The 19,856-nt window shown below is 61.6% G+C and overlaps 9 protein-coding genes across 9 annotated transcripts in view; 3 read left to right on the forward strand and 6 right to left on the reverse strand.

Annotated features, from left to right (window-relative positions):
* Positions 1–1,842, reverse strand: part of PAN0_014d4962 (leo1-domain-containing protein) — a gene marked incomplete at both ends in the record, with an annotated part of 1,986 nt that extends 144 nt beyond the window's left edge. The window contains one exon of the mRNA XM_014799668.1: positions 1–1,842. This exon is cut by the window's left edge and continues 144 nt beyond it. Coding sequence (XP_014655154.1) covers positions 1–1,842 — 1,842 coding nt within the window.
* Positions 1,843–2,154: 312 nt separating this feature from the next.
* PAN0_014c4963 (mitochondrial genome maintenance MGM101) lies at positions 2,155–3,377 on the forward strand (the record flags this gene model as incomplete). The annotated part of the gene is made up of 4 exons (XM_014799669.1): positions 2,155–2,686; positions 2,797–2,944; positions 3,026–3,229; positions 3,308–3,377. The coding sequence occupies 4 exons, from the start codon at positions 2,155–2,157 to the stop codon at positions 3,375–3,377; spliced, it is 954 nt and encodes a 317-aa protein (XP_014655155.1).
* A 706-nt stretch (positions 3,378–4,083) lies between these two features.
* Positions 4,084–7,041, forward strand: PAN0_014c4964 (uncharacterized protein; the record flags this gene model as incomplete). The annotated part of the gene is made up of 1 exon (XM_014799670.1): positions 4,084–7,041. One exon carries the CDS (start codon positions 4,084–4,086, stop codon positions 7,039–7,041), a length of 2,958 nt encoding a protein of 985 aa, XP_014655156.1.
* Positions 7,042–7,222: 181 nt separating this feature from the next.
* On the reverse strand, positions 7,223–8,752 carry PAN0_014d4965 (acyl-CoA dehydrogenase NM domain-like protein; the record flags this gene model as incomplete). The annotated part of the gene is made up of 1 exon (XM_014799671.1): positions 7,223–8,752. The coding sequence occupies one exon, from the start codon at positions 8,750–8,752 to the stop codon at positions 7,223–7,225; it is 1,530 nt and encodes a 509-aa protein (XP_014655157.1).
* A 942-nt stretch (positions 8,753–9,694) lies between these two features.
* On the reverse strand, positions 9,695–10,324 carry PAN0_014d4966 (DUF1715-domain-containing protein; the record flags this gene model as incomplete). The annotated part of the gene is made up of 1 exon (XM_014799672.1): positions 9,695–10,324. The coding sequence occupies one exon, from the start codon at positions 10,322–10,324 to the stop codon at positions 9,695–9,697; it is 630 nt and encodes a 209-aa protein (XP_014655158.1).
* Positions 10,325–10,443: 119 nt separating this feature from the next.
* On the reverse strand, positions 10,444–13,581 carry PAN0_014d4967 (uncharacterized protein; the record flags this gene model as incomplete). The annotated part of the gene is made up of 1 exon (XM_014799673.1): positions 10,444–13,581. One exon carries the CDS (start codon positions 13,579–13,581, stop codon positions 10,444–10,446), a length of 3,138 nt encoding a protein of 1,045 aa, XP_014655159.1.
* Positions 13,582–15,636: 2,055 nt separating this feature from the next.
* On the reverse strand, positions 15,637–16,919 carry PAN0_014d4968 (ARM repeat-containing protein; the record flags this gene model as incomplete). Its single annotated transcript, XM_014799674.1, has 2 exons — positions 15,637–16,291; positions 16,732–16,919. 2 exons carry the CDS (start codon positions 16,917–16,919, stop codon positions 15,637–15,639), a joined length of 843 nt encoding a protein of 280 aa, XP_014655160.1.
* A 460-nt stretch (positions 16,920–17,379) lies between these two features.
* PAN0_014c4969 (isopentenyldiphosphate isomerase) lies at positions 17,380–18,349 on the forward strand (the record flags this gene model as incomplete). The annotated part of the gene is made up of 2 exons (XM_014799675.1): positions 17,380–17,848; positions 17,937–18,349. The coding sequence occupies 2 exons, from the start codon at positions 17,380–17,382 to the stop codon at positions 18,347–18,349; spliced, it is 882 nt and encodes a 293-aa protein (XP_014655161.1).
* A 287-nt stretch (positions 18,350–18,636) lies between these two features.
* Positions 18,637–19,819, reverse strand: PAN0_014d4970 (60S ribosomal protein L9; the record flags this gene model as incomplete). Its single annotated transcript, XM_014799676.1, has 3 exons — positions 18,637–19,110; positions 19,217–19,298; positions 19,362–19,819. 3 exons carry the CDS (start codon positions 19,817–19,819, stop codon positions 18,637–18,639), a joined length of 1,014 nt encoding a protein of 337 aa, XP_014655162.1.
* Positions 19,820–19,856: the final 37 nt, after the last annotated feature.

Below are 19,856 nucleotides of genomic sequence, written 5' to 3' on the forward strand. Positions count from 1 at the left end.
CTCTTCGTCGCTTTCGACGATTCGCTTCTTCTTGACGATGGCTTGGTTGGCAGCATCGTCGTTGTCCTGGTCGTCTTCGTCCGAGGAGAAGGAGGGTTCTGGTCTGCGGGGCTTATCCTTTGACTCGCCGGCAGCTGCGCGCTTACGCGCCCGCTCTGCCTCCTCGATCTTCTGTTCTGCAAGCTCCATCTCGTCGGGCTCGTCATCGACCTCCATGGCATCTTCGTCATCCGAGCTCCTCTTCTTCTTGCGGCGACCTGCACGCTGGCCGTCTTCATCGTCATCATCGCCTTCATCATCCACAATGAAGCCGTCATCGTCGTCTTCGGCATACCTCTGTGAGGCGGCTGCACGCTTACTGGCCCCACGACCACCGGCATCATCCGCACCACCGCCGAGATCGCTGTCGTCGCTGTAGTAGTCGGCATTGCGCGGACCTGCGCCAAGCTTGCGACCGCCAACGTAGCGACTCCTTCGGCGCGACTCGATGTCAAACATGTCGTCGTCGAATTTGCCGCTCTTGCGGTCGGCCTTCTGGCGCTCGCGCACACGCTTCTTCTCGGCGTCTTTGAGCTCCTTTTCGATGCGCGCCTTTTCGATCTCCGGGTCGAGCGCTCCTTCGCCCGCGGCGGTGGCGACCACACGTGCAGTCTTCTGGAATCGCAGCGCCTTGGCGATCCTACGGTGCGTCTCGGACTGCGTGTCTGCCGGTGTGAAGGCAAGCGAGCCCGCGATGGGACCCTGTGCCTCCATGACCTGCTCGGCCTCGTGCGGCACCACGAGGTACGACAGACTCTGCGCCGGACGGTTGGTCGAACCACTCGAACCCATGGGCACGCTCTGCGTGGCCTGGCTCAGCAGCTGCTGCGACGACGATGGACCCGCCGACTGCGAGCTGGCGCCCAGCTGCGGCGTGTTGGCACCCGTGTTGGCCACCGAGACGCGACCCTTTTCGGTCTGCTGCGTAATGTCGAACAGCTCGCTGCCGACCTGGAGCGACATGGTGCCGTCGCTCCAGCGGACGATGCGTGCGTTGGACTCGGGCACGCGCGCGCCGTCTTGGTCGAGCTCGTCGGTGTAGCGCCATCGGATGGTGTTGGAGGTGCGCAACAGACTGGTGGCGCCCTCGTCGTGTGCAAAGCCCGAGTTGAAGCCCTCGTCGCGCAGCATGTCCTCCTCGAGCTCCTCGTCCCACGAGTCGGGCTCAAAGGGCGTGGTGACGTAGCGCAGGAAGTGGGGTATCCTGGCGAGCCAGTGTTCCTTGGTGTGACGCACAGGTAATTGTGGCAGGGCGAGCTGCGCCACCTCGATGTTGTCGTCGGGCTGCAGCTCTTCGTCCTCGTCCTCCTTGTACTCGAGCTGACGCAGCGCGGCATCGTCCATGTCCTGCGAGCCTTCGCGGCCGTACGGGCTGCCACTGCGAGATGAGCGGTCGGACCGACGAGCAGGCGAGGATGGGTCGAGCGGAGGCGGTGCGGTGAGACCATTGGCACCGGCAGGGGGTGGAGAAGCCGAAGCCGAGGCCACGCGTTGCTGCCTGGATCGGCGCACATTGCGGCGAATGCCTTCGTCCTCGTCATCATCATCGTCATCATCGTCTGCACCATTTGCAGTGGCCTGCGTGGCATCGGCATCTTTTGGCGCGCTGCTCCTCGAGGCAGGCTTGACCTGCTCCTCTTCATCGTCGTCGTCGTCGCCAAACAGGGCATCCTCCAGATTGTCTGCCGGCGCTTCGGGCGACTGAGGCGCAGCAGCTTCTGATCCGGGGGATGCGACTTGCTCCTCTGAGGCAGCAGGTGCAGCTGCGATCGGTGCGGCCTCTGCAGCCTCGTGATCCGACATTGTGCGATGGCGCTGCTGCTGTTGAGGTGGATGTGTGGAAGTGTGTGCGAGAGGGTGCGCTTTGTGCGTCGACGGCGTTGAAGCTTCCTGTGCGCCGAGTCTGCGCGTTGACCTTTCGCGTGTTGGAAATTGGAGGCCTTCCTACCGCGCGAGAAGAAGCTCGCGTCTGCCACCCGATGACTGAGCAGCAACTAACCTCCACAAGAAGGCAGCGCGTTCGAGCTCAACATCTGAGAGCACGGTGCAACACCTCTCGATTGGCTCAGCCTTGCCTTCACACCACCAATCCCACGACGGCACGAACGATCCACCATGAGGAACTCCATCGTAAGGCTGGGCCAAGGCCTGCTCCGTCAGACGCCAATCGCAGCACCCGCACGAAGCTTCTGCTCGGTCTCGGCTCCTGCTCTGAGCTCGCGGGGGCGTACGTACGTCAAGCAACAGCAGCAGCCCGCTCGCACGGGACTCAAGGACCTGCACCCTCTGCCCGAGTCGATGCGCGAGCAGCTCGAAAGCGATGGTGCGCCGCAAGAGCCATACACGGCGAGTGGCAACTCGAACGACCCTGCCGTGCATTCCAGCCGCCCTGCAGCTCAGCCAGCCGGAGTGGACGTCGATCCGAGCGTTGCAGCACCAGGCCTGGTCAACGGCTCGTCTGGCAATGGAGGCAATGGATCCAGCTCGTCGTCGGCAACGACTTCGGCGACGACTTCGGCACCCTCGAGCAACGTGTCCGAGGAGTGGGGCACCAGCTTTGCAGGCCTCGGCGAGCGCTCGTTCAGCAAGGAAGCGATCGACGTGCTCATGGGCCCAATCAACGAGGCGGATATCGAGATCAAGCCTGGTAAGTGCTCGTCTCGTCGCAGCGGCTGAAACTGCTTCGAGGTTGGCTGACGCGATCTCTCTTGCCCCTCTTGCCCCGCCGATCCATCAACGGGTGGCTTCGAATGACAGACGGCCTCATCTACCTGCCCGAAATCAAGTATCGTCGTATCTTGAACAGGGCGTTCGGACCGGGCGGTTGGGGCATGGCTCCGCGCAGCGAGACCAATGTCGGACAAGGCATCGTGAGCCGCGAGTGGGTGCTCATCTGCCAGGGACGGTAAGTTGACCTAACTTGACCAGCAGCCACACAAAGAAAGACCCGATACTGACCGCTGCGATCGACGTTTTGATCCGGCAGCTTTGTGGCAACAGCACGCGGTGAGCAGGAGTTCTTCAAGCCATCCGGAGTGCCGACAGCGTCGGAGGGCGCCAAGTCGAATGCGCTCATGCGATGCTGCAAGGACCTCGGTGTGTCGTCCGAGCTGTGGGACCCTCGATTCATCCGACAGTTCCGCAAGAAGCACTGCCTCGAGGTGTGGGCGCAAGACACGGCTGGCAAAAAGTAGGTGTGCCCAACGTCGTTTGCTCTTGCAGACCATCTCACTGACATGTGCTCGCTTCGTTCGACTGACTCTCACAGGAAGAAGCTCTGGCGTCGAAAGGACGACCCGCCCTTCGAGTATCCGTGGAAGGAGACTGGCACTGCCTAGACGATCTGCAGCATTCGCAACTGCCGAACCAAGCTTCACCGCTCGATCCCCTCCTGCTGCGCGATAGCTCTAACAATTGAGACTTGAAAAATCGAGCCGAAAATGGCCTTTTGCGTGGAGATTGAAAAATGCGCGGTCCACCCGTACTTTGGCGCATGCGGAAGGAGAGCTGCTGGTGAGCTGTTGGTGAGCTGCTGGGCGCCCGTACGAAACAAGCTTTCGTTGAGTGGGCAGCTTTGGCCACCCGCGTCAACCTGGGCGTCGCCTCGCTGAGTCGCTTTTGATCCAAAAGCCTGGTGGCCGGAGCGTCGTCGTCCAATCACGCATCACTCGCCTCATCGCTTCGACTGGTGGCCATCCTCGTCCACTCCATCGGCACACCGACATCAGCACACTCCACCCGACCTCTTCGCAAGCACCTGCTGCACACACGCACACACACACACGCACAATCCTCAGCCCCAGCACCGCTGCGTGTCCACATCGCGATCGTTGCCGCATTATTCGAACGACACCAATTCTACACATCCACGTCCAAGTGCTACCCGCTTGCCCCTTCGCCGAGTCCATTCACGTCCAAACTCTGGTCCAACGCTACACAAGGCTTCCACCGCCGCTACACGCTCCTCCTCTCCCATCCAACCGCACTGACTGTCCAGCAAAGCAAAGCGCGAGGCTTCAACTCGGCGCAAACTAAGCTCTCATCATGGCAGCCGGTAAGTTTCACATAGAGCCGCCAGATCCTGGCTACACCGCGCCTCAGAGCCTCCAGAGCCTGACTCTTTCGTCGTTCCATCAATCCCAACCAGGACCACCGCCCGGCCTCGGCATAGCAGCACCACCAGCCGCAGCGTTACCACCCAATCCGTTCGGCACCAACGGCTCCCAACACTCTCACAAGTCGCCCTTGCACCACCACTCCGACCTCCAAACACCCGTCAAATATGAGCGTCCATCCGACTGCCCTCGCACCTACAGCCGTGGTGCACTTCTCGCCTTCAGCGCTTCCACTCTGGTCGTAAAGCCATCCTCCATGGCCTCCCTTCGCGAATGGTTTGGCGAGTGGGAAGCCTATCACCCCAAGAGCTCCTACAACTACCGCGAAAACTCTCGCAGAGCCCACGCCGAAGACGCTGCTGCCGCACACGCAGCAGCAGCCGCACACGCAGTCGAGTCGGAAGAAGGCGCCAACAACGGCGGTATCATCGGAGGCGCGCTCGGAGGTTTCGCGCCCAGGAGGGAAGGCGCCGGCGCGCGCTTCGGAGGAAGGAGGAACGAAGACCGCGAACGCAGCGAAGGCCTCCGTCTCGGCGAAGTCGGCGGCCGCAGAGTCGCACCCGCCGGAAAGAACCCGTTCGGTCAGATCTCGGCCAGCGGCACTTTCAAGCCAGCAGGCACTCCCGGTGGTGGACGCGGCCTTCCTCGCGACGCCAACCCCGACGCCATGGGCGATGTTCGCCGCGGAATGGGAGAACGCTCCACCTCGTACGGCAAGGACCGGATGCGCGAGCTGCTTCCCGACGACCGTAGACGCGACCCGGCTCGCGACCGACGACGTGGCGATCGAGGCCTCGACGCCGACGACAGTCGCGAGGAAGGCGAGATCGTCGATTCGCCCAGGACACGACGCACCGGTGGCGCAGACACCGCTTCCGACTGGAGGAGACCCGGCGACCGCGACCGTGCCGGACCCTTCTCCAGCCTCCCATCCGACCGCTTGCGCCCGGGCGAGCGACGAGGAGCTCAGCGTGCAGGCGGAGCTCCCTGGACAGGCGATGCGGACGACAATCCGGCTTGGCTCGAAGACGACTCGGAACCCCTGCCCGTCGACAACCGAGCTCCCTTTGGACAGTTCGGCAGCCGTCGAAAGGACGCTGACGACCCGCTTTCGCAAGCCGATGGCATGGGCGGCGCCGTCGATAGCATTCAGGCCTTCAAGGCTCAGATGAAGGAACGCGAGCGTCGCGAGAGGCTCGCGCGCGGCGAACCCGAGCCCGTCGAAAAGGCGCCGCTCGAATCTCACTCCGAATCCCTGGGTGCGGAGCGACACTCGTCGCACGAGTATCCCTTCGGCTCCGATGCTGCCTCGCAACAATCCGAGCTCGACGCCATTCGCGCAGAAATGATGGCTGCCGCCAACCAACGCTCCGCATCCGGCAACTCGATGTTCGACAGCATCTCCAACAGCCACGGCGGTGCGGGAGCCGAGGGACAAGCGCCACCCGGCCTTCCCGGACGCTCTAGCCGATTCGCCCGATTCTTCGACGGACGCGGCGCACCGCCGCGCGACCCCCAAGCTGCCGCCCTTGCTGCACAGCAGAAGATGCTCGAATCCATGGGCGCCCAGCCTGCGCCGCCCGCCTCCGACGACAAGGAGGCCTCCAACATCCACAGCCCCAAAACGCCCCAAAACGCCTCCTCGTCATCGATCAACATCTCGGATCTCTTCAGCAAGTCGTCCATCCGCGACAAGCCAGACGCGACGGGCAAGGACGCCTCGGGCAAGAATGTGTCGGATGCGGACCAGCAGAGCATGCAGAAGCTCATGGCCATGCTGCAAGGCGGCGGCGGCGGTGGAGCAAGCGGCGCGGGAACGCCCACGTCCAACAAGGAGCATGCCAACGAGCATGCGCACCACCATCAGCGAGCCGACACGGACGACCGACTCAAGGAGCTTCTCGGTGGTGGCGGCCAAGCTCGTCATGCCGACCACCTCGGCGATCGACCTCGCAGCATCGTCTCTCCCGGCCTCTCGTCCGCCGAGGCTCATGGTCACGCCATGGAAGCTCGCTCGCCGCTGCCCTACCCGCAGCAACAGCAGCAGCAGCAGCATCAGCGCGAATCGAGCACGTCGTCCGGCGGCGTGGGACACGGACAGCATTTGGGTCCGCAGCACCAGCACCAGCACCAGCAGCCGCACGAGTCGCAGCAGCAATTCCCGCAGTACCAGCAGCAGCGGTCCGACTCGCCCGCCATGGGCGGCGGCAACGCGTACAACGATCCTCGTCAGCAGCTCAGCAGTGTGGGATCGCCCACGAGCCCGGGCGCGCCGGGCGTGGGCTCTCCGGGCGCAGCGCCGGGTATGGGAGGCTTTGGCGGCTTCGCGGGCGCGATGGCGGGCCGACCGCCGCCGCCGGGCATGGATCCTCGCATGATGGCGCGGCCGCCGATGGGCGCGCCCGGGTTCCAGCAGCTGCCGCCGCACCTGGCCGCGAGCCTGGGGCTGGCGCGCGGACCGATGCCGCCGGGTATGGGCAGCATGCCGCCTCCGCCGCCCATGGGGGTGCCCGGACCGCGCGGACCCAACGGTGGCTTCCCCGGCTTCGCGCCGTTCCCGGGCGGACGTCCGCCGCCGCCCGGAATGCCGCCGCAGCTGTACCAGCAGCTGATGAGCATGCCGCCGCACATCCAGCAGCAGGTGCTGGCGGGACAGGGATTCCCGCCCGGCATGCCGCCACCGCCGGGATCGCCGTATGATCCCAGTGCGCCCGAGCGCAGGTCGCAGTCGCCCGCACAGTTCCCGTACTATGCCCAGGGACCTGGGGGTATGCAGCCGCCAGCGTCGCCCCAGCAGCATCAGCCGGTGGCCGTGGGAGCGCATGCGATCAATGGCGCCAATCTCATGGCGCTGCTTAGCGGCGGTAGGAACACGCCTACAAACTGAGCGCGCGCGGTCGTACCAAGCGGGCGCAGTGCATGCGTCTCACTCCTTCCTTTTTTTCAGTCTCTCACACACACACACAAGTGTCGCGGTTCTTGGTTCTCGGTTTCGTGGTTTGAATTCTAGCTTTTGCGCTTTCACTCATTGGTGCAGGATGACGGGACGGTGCAGTGGGGGAGGGGAGTTACTTGAGTTGTTCGTTGAACATGCGGGCGATGAGCATGCGGCGGATTTCCTGGGTGCCTGCGCCTACGGTGTAGAGACGGGCGTCACGCCAGAACCTGGCGACGGGGTAGTCGTTTGTGTATCCGTTTCCGCCGAGCATTTGCATGGCTTCGGTGGTGACTTCTACGCAGCGGTCGGAGGAGTAGAGGATTGCACCTGCGCAGTCGCGGCGAGAAATAGCACCTTGGTCGCATGCACGGCCTACGGCGTAGACGTACGAGCGCGCCGCGCCGAGTTTGGTGTACATGTCGGCGATCTTGCCCTGGATGAGTTGGAACTCGGCGATGCGCGTGCCGAACTGCTTTCGCTCGTGCGCGTACGTCACAGCGTAATCAAACGCCGCTTGCATTAGACCCAGTGGTCCTCCGCTAAGAACGAGTCGTTCGAGATCGAGTCCCGACATAAGCACCGCCGCTCCTCTGTTGACAGTGCCGAGAACGTTGGTTTCGGGCACCTCGACATTGTCAAAGTGGATCTCGCACGTGTCTGACCCGCGCATGCCCACTTTGTCGAGCTTGGGAAGTTGGGTGAAGCCCTTCATGCCCCGCTCGAGGATGAAGGCGGTGATACCCTTGGAGCCTGCCTTGGGTTCGGTCTTGGCGTACACGATAAATGTACTCGCGATGGGTGCGTTGGTGATCCACATCTTGCCACCATTCAACACGTAGTGATCACCCTTCTTCACTGCGGTCGTCGTCATGCTAACCACGTCCGAGCCGGATCCGGGCTCAGACATGGCAAGACTACCCACTTTCTTACCCGAAATCAGGTCCGGCAGATACTTGGCCTTCTGCTCCTTGGTACCGTGCCTGTTGAGCTGGTTAACGCAGAGGTTGCTGTGGGCACCATAAGACAGAGCGACAGAACCCGATGCGCGCGAAAGTTCCTCCATGACAATCGTGTGGTCCAGGTATCCTTTGCCGAGACCGCCGAATTCTTCGGGCACCGTGATGCCGAGCAGACCCATGTCGCCGAGCTTGGTCCAGATGTCCTTGGGCGACTCGTTGTTGCGGTCGATCGCAGCCGCCTTCTCGGGCGGCAGCTCTGCAGACACGAAAGAGGCGACTGCATCGCGCAGCTCGGCCTGTTCCTCGCTGAGTCCAGCAACGTCAGTGTTGTAGAAGGTCGTCGCCATGCCCCTGCGTGCCACGCCGGAGCGGAGGCTGGTCGAAGCCAGCGCAGTGCGACGCAGAGGTGCAGCTGCAGTGCGAAGTGCAGAGAACGACATGTTGAAGGAGGAAAGACACAGCGTGGGTTTGGCGGGATGGTCGTGGTGGAACGAACAGCTGTGTGCAAAGTAGCCGGTCCAGTTGGGGGGATCCGCTCCAAGGCGGGGCGAAGTGTGTGTCTGCCGAGGCGTGGCGGGCGGCGATGCGCGAAAAGGGTCCGGCAAAAGCGGCGCGCTGGACAGACGCAGCGGGCCAAATTGGGTCGATTCTCGCCCTTTCCCGACGACCGGCTCCAGATTGGACGGCCCGACATTTCGCATTTAGCGGGGACCCCGCGTTCCCCCCGCGCGCCCCAACTCGTCATTCGTACGGCAAATCCGAGCTGCCCAGATTCACACCGCTGCTTAGCCCTTCATCGAGGAAGAGCTCGCTCGTTCGAGACGGTTCCCGTCAAGTGCCTCAGCTTGCTCGTTGGTTAGTGAAAGACGTCAGACGATGACTTACCGCAAAGAGTGGACGAAAAGCGTCGGTCGGCTGAAGAAATCGCGTCGCAAGAAAAGAGGGCAGCCGAAAAAAAAGGCGGCGAGAATCGTGCCAAAAAAATAGGGAGCGTCACTACAGCATGCGCATCTTCGAACACCACCACACGCAGCTGTACGAGCGACCGTATCGAGCTGAGCTGCCTGATCATCGGGCTGCGAGTTCTGAAGCTAGCCATCGCGACGAGAGTGCAGCACAAAGACAGCCCACAACAGAGCCACAACGGCGCATTTCCGCACCTTCGCCGCCCACCCAACCCTCTCGGCCGAAATCCATCACCAACCCCCCAGCTCCCCCTTGTCCCCCCCTCCCCCGACCCGTTCACACGATCTCACGTATTGCCCGCACGCTGCACTCAGAAATGAGACATGGAAAAGAAACTGCGCTGCTATTGACCGTGACACCGAGATAGATATGTGGCAAAGCCGTTCCCTGCGATACAAACTATGATACGAGGAGAGAGAGAGAGAGAGAGCCGAATCCGAAACTGGAGAAAAGCGTATGCGGGGACGAAGGGTGGTTCTGAACAACAAGCCATGCCGAGATAGCAGGATACGAATGTGAAGAGATAGGACACGGAGCGGAAAGGCGTGAGAGGCCACGCGGCCAAGGGTATGTATGCAGCACGAGAAGACGCACTAAAGATGAAATGGTTCCAGCGAGTTGAAGAGGCCACGACGGCGCGACAAGGGGTATATTGGCAGGCCGGATACGGAGCGCACTCAGTACTTGAGCTGTGTTGGGTCCACCAACTTGCCAGCCACCAGCACCGACTTGCTCTCCGCTCGCGCGACGTTTTCGGAATCGTCGTCCTGGCGACTACGGCCGATCTGCGCCAGTGACGGCGCGCGCTGCGGCGCTATTCCCAGCACCGAGCATGTCAGCCGGTACTTGGCTCGAATCTTCTCCAGCAACGCCAGCATGTCGAGCTTGGCGAGATCGTCATCGTTCGTCGTCTCGGCCTCGGTATCCTCGCTTTCCTCCCCAGCCTCTTCCGTGGGCTCGGTCGGGCGCAGGTCCGTTGAGGGGTCCGACGTGTTGGTGGTGGGGAAAAAGGAGATGAGCTTCTCGAGCCCGGCCAGGTGCTGGAGCTGCTTGGACTGCTTCCGCGAGGCGTGACCCACCGCTTCCGCTTGCTCCAGACACTCCTTCCACACCTTGGCCAAGCCTCGATAGAAAGCTACTTCCTCCCAAAGCTCGAAGCCCTTCTCGCGCCCTAGTTCACGCCCTTCGAACGTCCCATGCAGCGCGCCGTGGTCGAAGCCTTGCTGGTAGCCGTCCTGGTACGCCGCCTCCTCGACATTGTTGACCGTCTCCAAGTCAAAGTCGACCGCGTCCGAAGCCGTTGCCATGGTGAAGCGCGCAAACCGTCGGTGCAAGATGGATGATGCTGGTCGGGAAGAAAGCCAGGTGGAGGCGCGGAAGCCGGTGTCGAAATGCGCGCCGCAAAAAATTTCCTCGGATTTCGGCATCATCGACGCGTTGCCGCAAGGGTCTCGCTCGCCGAGCCCAGGCTGAGCGGGGCGTTGGCACCGCCCTCCTGGGATGCTGTCGATCCTGCATTGCCGCCGCCCACGCCGTTGGCAGCCGAGTGCATGGCCGAGTTGGAGTTCATGCGGAAGAGCGGATTCTTGCTGAAGCTGAGCCGGATGCCTCCGTTCTTGATGGCGCCGCCCAAAGAGTGGCCGTTGAGCTCCGACATGGCCTTGGATGCCGTGTGCACGTCTTCGAATTCGACAAAGCACATCGGACCGTTGGACTTGAGCCGGAACGAGAACTGGCGAAAGCCACGGCAGCTGCTGAAGACCGCTCTGAGCTGGTCCTCGATCTGCGAAAGCACCGCGCTCGAGGCATTGCTCGGAAGGTTGCCGACGAACAACGTGTTGACCGGAGGATGGTTGTCCCCAACCACGTTGCGGCCGGTCGGGCTGGGCAGATCCGGACTCGGCGCCTGCTGCGGCGGTCGCACCCCACCCGCTGCGGGTCCATCATCGCCGGCAGGCGGAGAGTTGAGCTTGAGCGAGCCAAAGCGTGTGACCACCGAGGCTGATTGCTGCTGCGCGTCCTCTTGGCTCGTCGAGGAAGCAGTCGAATTCGAATGGTTATTCTCCGCCTTGCTGCCTTCGTCAGACCTGCTCGTTGTGGCGCCAGCACCAGTGGCCGGACCCTGGTCCTGAGTGGCGCCGCCGATAGGACCGACACCGCGCGAGCCCTGTCTGGCGAAGGGTGGTCGCGGAGCGGATGCAGCGGCGCTGTAAAGACCTGGCGGCGGAGAGCCTACCGCGGGCCAGTCGGGTCTCTGCGCCCCGCTCTGGGCCTGTAGACTAGAAGCCGGACCGCCTTGCAGACCTCGTCCCGGCGCTCCGATGGGGCCTGGCCCACTCTCGGGCCCGTAGTAGTCGATAGGGCCCATAGAGCCACCCCACTTGTCTGGGCCTATCGAGCCTTGCGATTGCTGCTGTTGTGTCTGCGACGCCGTCGTCGGGCCGGTGGATCGAGCTTGATGGTCCATGGCGCTGGCGCCTCCGATAGACGAACGGAGCGCCGGATTGTTCCCCGGACTGAAGAAGTCGGGGCCGCCAAACATCTCGTGCGGCGACAGCAGGTCACCAGGAGTGGTACTGGGTCCGTTGGCGGTGAACGGCTCAAAGCCGCCCGGACCTTTTGCAAACGGACCAAACGGACCCGCCTGCGACGGCGGACCGTTGAGCTGCTGGCCTGCGCGAGGATCAAAAGGCCCGCCGATGGCAAAGGGCGGAGGCGGCCCGCCGACACTCGACGAAGGAGGCAAGGGTCCGCTGGCTCCCTCTGGGAAGCCGGGCGCTGCCAGAACGGGCCGTTGCTTGGTGTGAAGGTTCTTCTTGGCCATCTCGGTCTTGAGCACACATCCCTTCTCTGCATCTACTTTGCGGCCGTTGAGCGCATCGCGTGCCTCGAGCGCGTCGGCGCGTGTTCGGAACTTGGCAAAGCCGATGATCTGCTTGATCTTACCGGCTGCCATCGCCGACTGATTGTTGGCAGAGCCCAGAGCATTTGGCATACCCGGCACACCAGCCAAGGGGGAGAAGGCATCGTTCACGCCGGCACGGTTGAGGCCGAGTGACAGGTTCTGATCCTCCCAGCCGGGCGCCATGCCGCCAGTCGGGTCGAAGCCGGGCATATTGACGGCCTGATACGGGCCTCCAGGGCCGCTTGGAACGGGACCGTTGACATCAGGCATGCGGCCGTTTGGTGCTGCGCTGCCGAGGCCTGCGGGAATCTTGAGTGTAGACGCCTCGAAGCCTTTGGCGAAGAGGAACATATTTGCGAATTCACGTTCGGACATGTCATCGGGGAAGCCGACGATGAAGACGGTGGTGATTTCCTCTGCCGGACCGCCTGGCGGTGCGAGGCCGGCGGCGTTGCCGATGCCGGCTTGGAGGCCAAACTGCTGTTGCGTTGGTGGCTGCTGCTGTTGTTGTTGCGATTGCTGCTGATGTTGCAGACCTGGTGGAAGCTGCTGCTGTGCCTGGTGCTGGTGCTGTTGTGACTGCATCTGCATGTGGTGATGCTGAAGCTGCATCATGCTGCGTGGGCTGAGGTTGCCGGCGCTGGGTGGCATGCCGAGCATTCCTGGCGGAGCGCCTGCACCGCCGCCGGGGCCTCCGACTGCGTACGACGGACGTGGGCCAAAGTCGTCATGGCCGATGCTGCGAGGATGACCGCCCATCTGCGAGCCTTCGTCTCGTGCCGATGCAGGGTAGTGGCCGGGAGACAATCCGAATCGGTGAGGATGGACGTCCTGGTCATGGCTGGACGACAGCGAGAAGCCCCTCGAGTCGGCACTGGAGCCCGAGTGGAAGGCGACGTTCATGGGATCCGAGGTGGAGAGCGCGGCTGCGTTGGCGCTCTTGGACGCCTCGGACGCGGGGAGGTTGGAGCCATTTGGCGAAAAGAGCTCATTGTAGCCGAGGAAAGGTTCGGCCGAAGCATTCGCCGCGGTAAGGCCGGAATGGATCGACTGTTTGCGTTGCGCTGTGCTGTTGGAGGCGCGGCTGGCATTGTTTGACGCCTGCCCGATGGAGTGCCATCGCTCGCTGGGATCGCCCATGGGGAAGTTGAAGGACCGCTTGGTGGGCGAAGGCGAACGGCCGCCGGATCGCGAGCCTGGCTCGGCACCGGGCTGCGGCGAGGTAAGACGTGGGAACGGCTGCATGGGCTGGGGTGCCGCGAGCGGCGTGTGGTCGGCGTGTGCCAAAGGAGGCGACGCAGGAAACTTGAACGAAGTAGACGGACCTGCTGAATCGGGCGAAAGACCTGGCGGGCCGGACGTGCTGGCTGAGCTCGAAGTTGGTGTAGGTGCAAAGATTCCTGGTGGAGGAGGGTGCCTCGATTCTGCACTGTAGACCATGCCGTTACTGGCGGATGTGGTGGTGAAAGGACGGGGCTGTGTCTCAGGTATGCGATGGAACGGACGGGCGCCGTCTGGCATAGTCCGAGGCACGGTGGAAGAATGCAGTGGTGGCTGGTCTTCCCGAGTCGAGAAGAAGAGCTGACAAGATGGAGTTGACTTGATGTGATGGTCCAAGAGCAGATCGGCGACGATAAGCGCAGGGAGCGTCGCTGACATGGATGACCTCGCAAGGGCACCGAAGATGAGGATGGACGCGAACGACCGCACGTAGACCAAGTGCCTGCGTTGGAAGGAGTCGGGGCTTGGGTATGCTGGTAGCGAATGTAGACAGAGCAAGGGTCACGGCGCAAGCTACACGGGCCTGGGTATCTCGGATGGGAGTGGAGAAGTTGCCGATGTTGACGGGGACTGTATCATGCCAGCGACCGGGCCGACTGCAACGTAGATGTACTGACGATGACGATCAGGGATGAATCGCTCGCAGGGGTCGAATTGAGGCTAATACCGATGTGCAATGTGGTTGCGAACGTCGGTACTTGCGAACTTTGCAGGCTGTCTTCCGGATGTCCGCGTGATCAATTGAAACGATGACGACCGAGCCGAGACGGACAGGTGTCAAAGATGTCGTGCGTGCAGGAACGCCAAGCAGCAACGTCGAAATGCGGCACGCTGCGTGCTCTGTTGGGGGTTTTGTAAAAAAAGCGGGTTTTGCAAATGTCGGTGGTGGAGGTGGGCTGTGCGGGCAAGAGCGATTGGAGATATGCAAGCAGGACGCGGCGCGGAGACAGATGCGAAGAGAGACGATGGGTAAAGACGATAGCAGAGGGCGGATGATGGAGGCGAGAGAGATGATGTAGGGGGAGTATGCTGCGGAAGGAGGCGGATGGAAGGGCAAGGGGATGGATGGTGGTAGAGCGGCACGTCGGGCACGAGAGCGAGGGCAGACTAGATCGGGAACGGCAGCGGACAGAAGGGGGGAGGGCAGAACTGGATGGATGGAGGGGAACGGGGGATGGGGTGCAACTCTGTTCAAGACCCGGGAGACCTGGTAAAAACACAGTTGCGGGCGGGCGGGCGGGCGTGCGCGATGGATGGATGGATGGATGGATGCATCTCGACGAGGCGAGGGGCAGGAGGAGGCAGGGCGCGGGGCAGAGCGAGCAGTCTGGATTTGGCGTAGCGGCGGCGCGTTCGTGTAGAGAGGCGGGTCCTGGCCCAGGTTGGAGGGCATTGAGAGCGCGCGACCCTGAGTCAAGCCAATCTAAAACCTGGGCCCATTGTGCCGTCCTCGATGGGCGGCGCGTCAGCAGAGGACACGAGGCTGAAATGCGGACGATGAAGGGAGAAGCGGAGGCGTGGATGGGTGCAGGTTGCAGGCACCGAGGCGGTGGAGGCGCTGGAGCAGTGTCGGCGCGTCGTCGAGGCGGCGGCAAGATTGATTGCTTGGACCGAGGCACCCTGGCAGTCTGCATCCGACTGACAGCTGACACCCGACCCGACAGTCGCGGAGCGCGCTTCGTGGCTCGACGCGCGTCCTCAGGCTTAGCCTCGCGAGACCAGGCGGCAAGGGGCTGGCAGTGAGGCTCAAAGTGGAATTAAGCCCAATTCATGGCATAACGGCAGTGTTCCTGTCTTGGCATTTACGGGTCCTGTTCTGCTGCTTGACCATGCTCAGTCGAGTCGACACAGAAGCGAGCGCTGTCCGTCGCGTCTCGGGCGGGGACCCCGATTGTGCCTTCAAGCATCGACTGGCACGATAGCCGGGACGGAGCGTGAGAGTGGATGCGATAACGAAACGCACTTCATTGTGGCTTGCAGCCCATCTTGAGCCAAAATGAAGCCACGGGTGGGAGGTTGAAAGCTGCCATCTTCGCAAGCAGGCGTGCGTGCGTGCGTGCGTGCGCGACGCGCGTCTCCGTCGCGTTTAGTAGAATTCTTCAACAGCGGCGATTCGTCTCCCATCGGGGTGCCTGGATCGGCGACCTCGAATCAAGCCTGCCGGGCCCCTCAGATCCTCCGTCTTCGCAGTCGCAGTCTCTTTCAGTGCGTTTCGTACGTTGCCATCGAGTCATGCCAGCGTGTACGACAGATTCAGCATGCACTCTCAAAGGCTTGGATATGCGTGTTTTTTGGGCCGAGACTGATGCTTGGATATGGTACAGAAACAAGAGAAAGCAGGTCAAGGAGGCTCGATTTTGGGATGGACGTCCTTGCCACTCTTGCGTGAGCCAAGAGAGACCTTGATGGACGCGCGGTGCGGGGGGAGCGGATCTATGCACGGAGGATGGGCGACTGTGCCTGGGAGAGGAACTTGTGCATCTGGTCGAGCGAGATCTCTTCGCGGATCACGGTGGCCTTGATCTCGTTGTCTGGGTTGGCAGGCACGCTAACGGTGCCGTTGGCGAGCTTCCAGCCGGGCTGCGCGTTGACGAAGCTCTCCAGCTCGGAGCCCGAAAGGTTGAGGTAGCTGCCGATGCGCTTCTCGCTGATCGAGGTGAAGGAGCCCTTGACCGAGTTGAGCGCCACCTTGCGTGCCGCGTTCTCAAACTCGCTGATCTTGGCGGCGTACTCGCGCACGTCCGAGTACTCGGCGCTGTTGAGCATCGACCAGAACTCGCGGAAACGCGCCTGGAAGAGCAGCGTGCTGAGCTGCGAAAGGCGCACGATCAATGCGTCCGTGAGGTGGCCTGCCGAAGCAACGTCCTTGGGCTTCTCCACCACCGCATCCTCCTCGTCGCCCGCGAGCGAGCCGGCATCGTCACCAGCCGTCGCCTCCTTCTCTGCCTTGACGGGCACGGTGGACAATGGCGCCTCGCCGAGCAGAGACACGCACAGGTTGAAGTCTGGGAATGGCGCGGCCACGAGAGCCTTGAGCAGGATGTTGATCACAACGACATAGTTGAAGTCGGCAGGGTTGAACTGGTACCTGTTTTGTGCAAAGTCAAAACGTCGAGGGGATTGATTGGCGGTCAGTACGGTCGTCACTCGCTCGGCGTTTGACGTTCGCGGCGTCCGTAGCGTCGAAGTCCCTCTCGAAATGCAAAACCGTTTTGTGATAGCGCGCGGTGGTCCAAGCCAAATGCCACCGTTCGAATTGCGCCGAGTCGCTGCCGTGCAGGGGTCAGATAGAGCTAATATAGATGCACGTCATCGGGTGGCCGGGGCTTCACTCCCAGCCATCCAATCGCTTTGCATTTTGGTAATAAAAGGATCATCATTCGAGTCGAGGTCGCGGTCGCTGGTGGTGAAGACGAGGTGTGCGACTGTCTCTGGCGCACGGTACTGCTGTTGCCCTTTGTTTCGGGGTGGTCGGTGTGTTTGCATGCGAGAGGGTCGATTCGACGCTAAGCCGTCGGTGATACTCACAATTTGAGGATGGCGAGGTTGGCGAGCAAGTCGTACGAGCCATCGTCGAGCTGCTGGGCGAGGTAGTCGTGGAGCACGTCGAGGTTCTGCGGGTTGTATCGGTCGACGCCGGAGATGAGCTGCTCGATGTGCTCGGGGCGCGTGGATGGCGAGACCCACTGGGATGCGCTTGCGGATTCCGAAGCCATGATGGGATGTCGTATGTGCTGCCGGCGCTGGTGGAGATGCGATGGTAGAGTGGAAAGCAGATCAAAGGGTCGAATGGTCCAGCCAACTGCAACTTGGAAGCTTCTGCTCGCCGCAGAACGGCCCTCACTCAGCCTTGGAGCCAAAGCCAGCAGGCGAGCAAATTTGGAAGAAAAGCCAGAGAGCCCAGCACCGGCAGACGCACACACGCACCCTCGCAATTCAGCTCGGTCTATTCGCCCTTTGTACTTGCCAATTCAGAATCACGTGTAGATCGGAATTGAAGAGCTGCTCTGCCTCGTGGGGGCCCGATTTGCGAATCACAGCGAGACGCGATCTGCTGCGAGGCACAGATCCAATACCGAGCGAGTGTGGGCTGATTCGCAGGTTTGGGAGAGGCGAATCACAGTTTCGGGGGAGGCGCTGCAGAGATAGAGTTGCGTGCGCAGTGTTGCTCTCCAGATGTGCGCACTTCTTCGCACGCATCCGCTCGACCCTTCTTCTGTAACAACAAGCATTCGCTCATACTTTCGACCACCTTGCGAAGGCAGAGCAGCCAACATGTCGTCCACCACTGCCAGCACGACCACCACCACACAAACCGCTCAGGCCGGCTCCATCAGCCTCGACTCGTCGCTCGCCGGCTACGATGAGGAGCAGATCCGCCTCATGGAGGAGCGATGCATCGTGCTCGACAACGACGACAAGTACGTCCGCGACGGCAGCAAGAAGGAGTGCCACCTCATGACCAACATCAACAAGGGTCTCTTGCATCGCGCCTTCTCCGTCTTCCTCTTTGACCCCGAGTCCGGCAAGCTGCTCCTCCAGCGCAGGGCCACCGAGAAGATCACCTTCCCCAACATGTGGACCAACACGTGCTGCTCCCACCCGCTCGCCATCAAGGGCGAACTCGAAGAAGCAGAGCAGATCGGTACGTTTCTTCACCCTGCACACGTGCTTACTGCGAGCTACGGCAAAGTGCTGACGATTCGCGCATCTTGGCTTCGTGAAATGGGCAGGTGTTCGTCGCGCTGCTCAGCGCAAGCTCGACCACGAGTTGGGCATCCCGGCAGAGCAGGTGCCATTGGACGAATTCCAGTACCTCACGCGCATCCACTACCTCGCCGCCAACGGTCAGGACGACATCTGGGGCGAGCACGAGATCGACTACATCCTCTTCATCACCGCCAACGTCACGCTCCAGCCCAACCTCAACGAGGTGTGCGACACAAAGTGGGTCTCGCCCCAAGAGCTCAAGGTTCTCATGACCGAACTCGACCCCGCCTCCTTTACGCCCTGGTTCAAGCTGATCGTGCAGAAGTTCCTCTTCCCCTGGTGGACCGAGCTGCTGGCAAGGAGGCAAGCCGAGCAGCCACTCGATGCAAAGTCGCTCGCAGACCTCACAGACCACTCCATCCACCGCATGCTTTAGATCTCGGACCGATGGAACATTTGAACCGGTTGAATGCTTTTCCCGTCTGTGCAAGCCTGACCGCCCACTTCAGCTTCATTTCCGACTAGATTCCGTGGACAAAAGAGATTCTGGGATCGAAACTGCTCCATGCGTAGATGGGAGCGTGTTTTATTTTTGCATGGTTGGGTGGGCGTGTGTGGGATGGAAAGAAAGGGAATCAGATGCTAACCGATACAAGCATGTGAAGATGAAGGTTGTAGGTGTGGCGAAGAGAAGGAGATGGTACAAAGGAAAGACGACGCTGTTTAGGCCTCGGCCTTGACGACGGTGGCCTTGCCGGTGCAGTAGATACCGTCGAGGAACTTTCGGATATCCTTGTTGCGCACGAGCGTGGCACCGTGGAGGAGAGCGGCCGACTGCGAAACGAGGTCAATGTCGTTGCCCTCAACGAGCACCTGGTCCTTCTGCGCCTTGTCCTCCTGGATCGTGACACCCTCGAGCATCTGGATGTTGCGCACACGCTTCTCGCCCAGGAAGTTGCGGATCTCGGCCGACTTCTTGTCACCAGCAATGATGATGTTGATGGGGAAATGGGCGTAGACGGCGCGCATCTTGTACTGGAAGCCGACGGTGACACCCTTGATCATGTTGGCAACGCATGCCTGAGCGGTACGCAGGCAAGCGGCGTGCTTGCGGGCGGCGTGCCACACGATGAACTTGATCTTCTGGCCGGCGGGGCTCTTGATGATACGGGCATCAAGGTTCATGTGCTTGAGCGACTGTGGCGTGGAAAAGAGCAAGAGAGAATGTCAGCTTCGGAACGTCGGGCGATGTGAGGGGACGGGTTGCCTGGGTCGGAAGCTCGTTCGAAACAGCAGCAATAACAGCAACAGTAGAAGCGACGGTTGAAAGCGAAAGATGACCGAAGAGGATCTTTGCCTTGTCGAGGCATCCAGAGCTGTCGTCGCTACAATCAGCCATCCCGACTGAAAGACGCGACCAAGTCCAGATGCGCTTTCCCATCGCGCACCTTCCTGCTTCCTTCCATCTCCTCTTGTTGGATTGCCGAGTAGGGCCTGCTGTATCCTTTGGCTCTGGCCCTGCAAGTCGCCATCTGCGCAGGTGGAGAGGTCGATCGACACAAGTTGGCCAAGAGGCGGTCTGCTCTGATGCGATCGCTGCTGTGTCACCGTAATGTGTGCCTGACGGAAAAGGCAGCCTCTGCGCCGCCTGTCGTGCCTGTCCATCCTCTCCTGCATCCACCTCTTCATCCTGGTATCTGATGCTGTTCGTGCTGCTGCTGCTGCTGCTGCTGCTGCTGCTGCTTCTGCTGTGTCGAAAAGAGCTGTCCGGATAGTGCGGCTGGGAAGAAATGCTAACCTTGGTGAGAGTGCCGCGGGGACCCTTGACGGTGAAGACACGCGACGAAATGCTGACGGTGACGTCGGCGGGGACCGCGAGGTCGAGCTCCTTGAAGATCTGCAGCATCTTTGGATCTGCGGGCGGAGACGGAACAGGTTGGTGT

Source organism: Moesziomyces antarcticus (assembly GCF_000747765.1).
Source record: "Moesziomyces antarcticus DNA, scaffold: scaffold_v10014, strain JCM 10317, whole genome shotgun sequence".
NCBI lineage: Eukaryota > Fungi > Basidiomycota > Ustilaginomycetes > Ustilaginales > Ustilaginaceae > Moesziomyces > Moesziomyces antarcticus.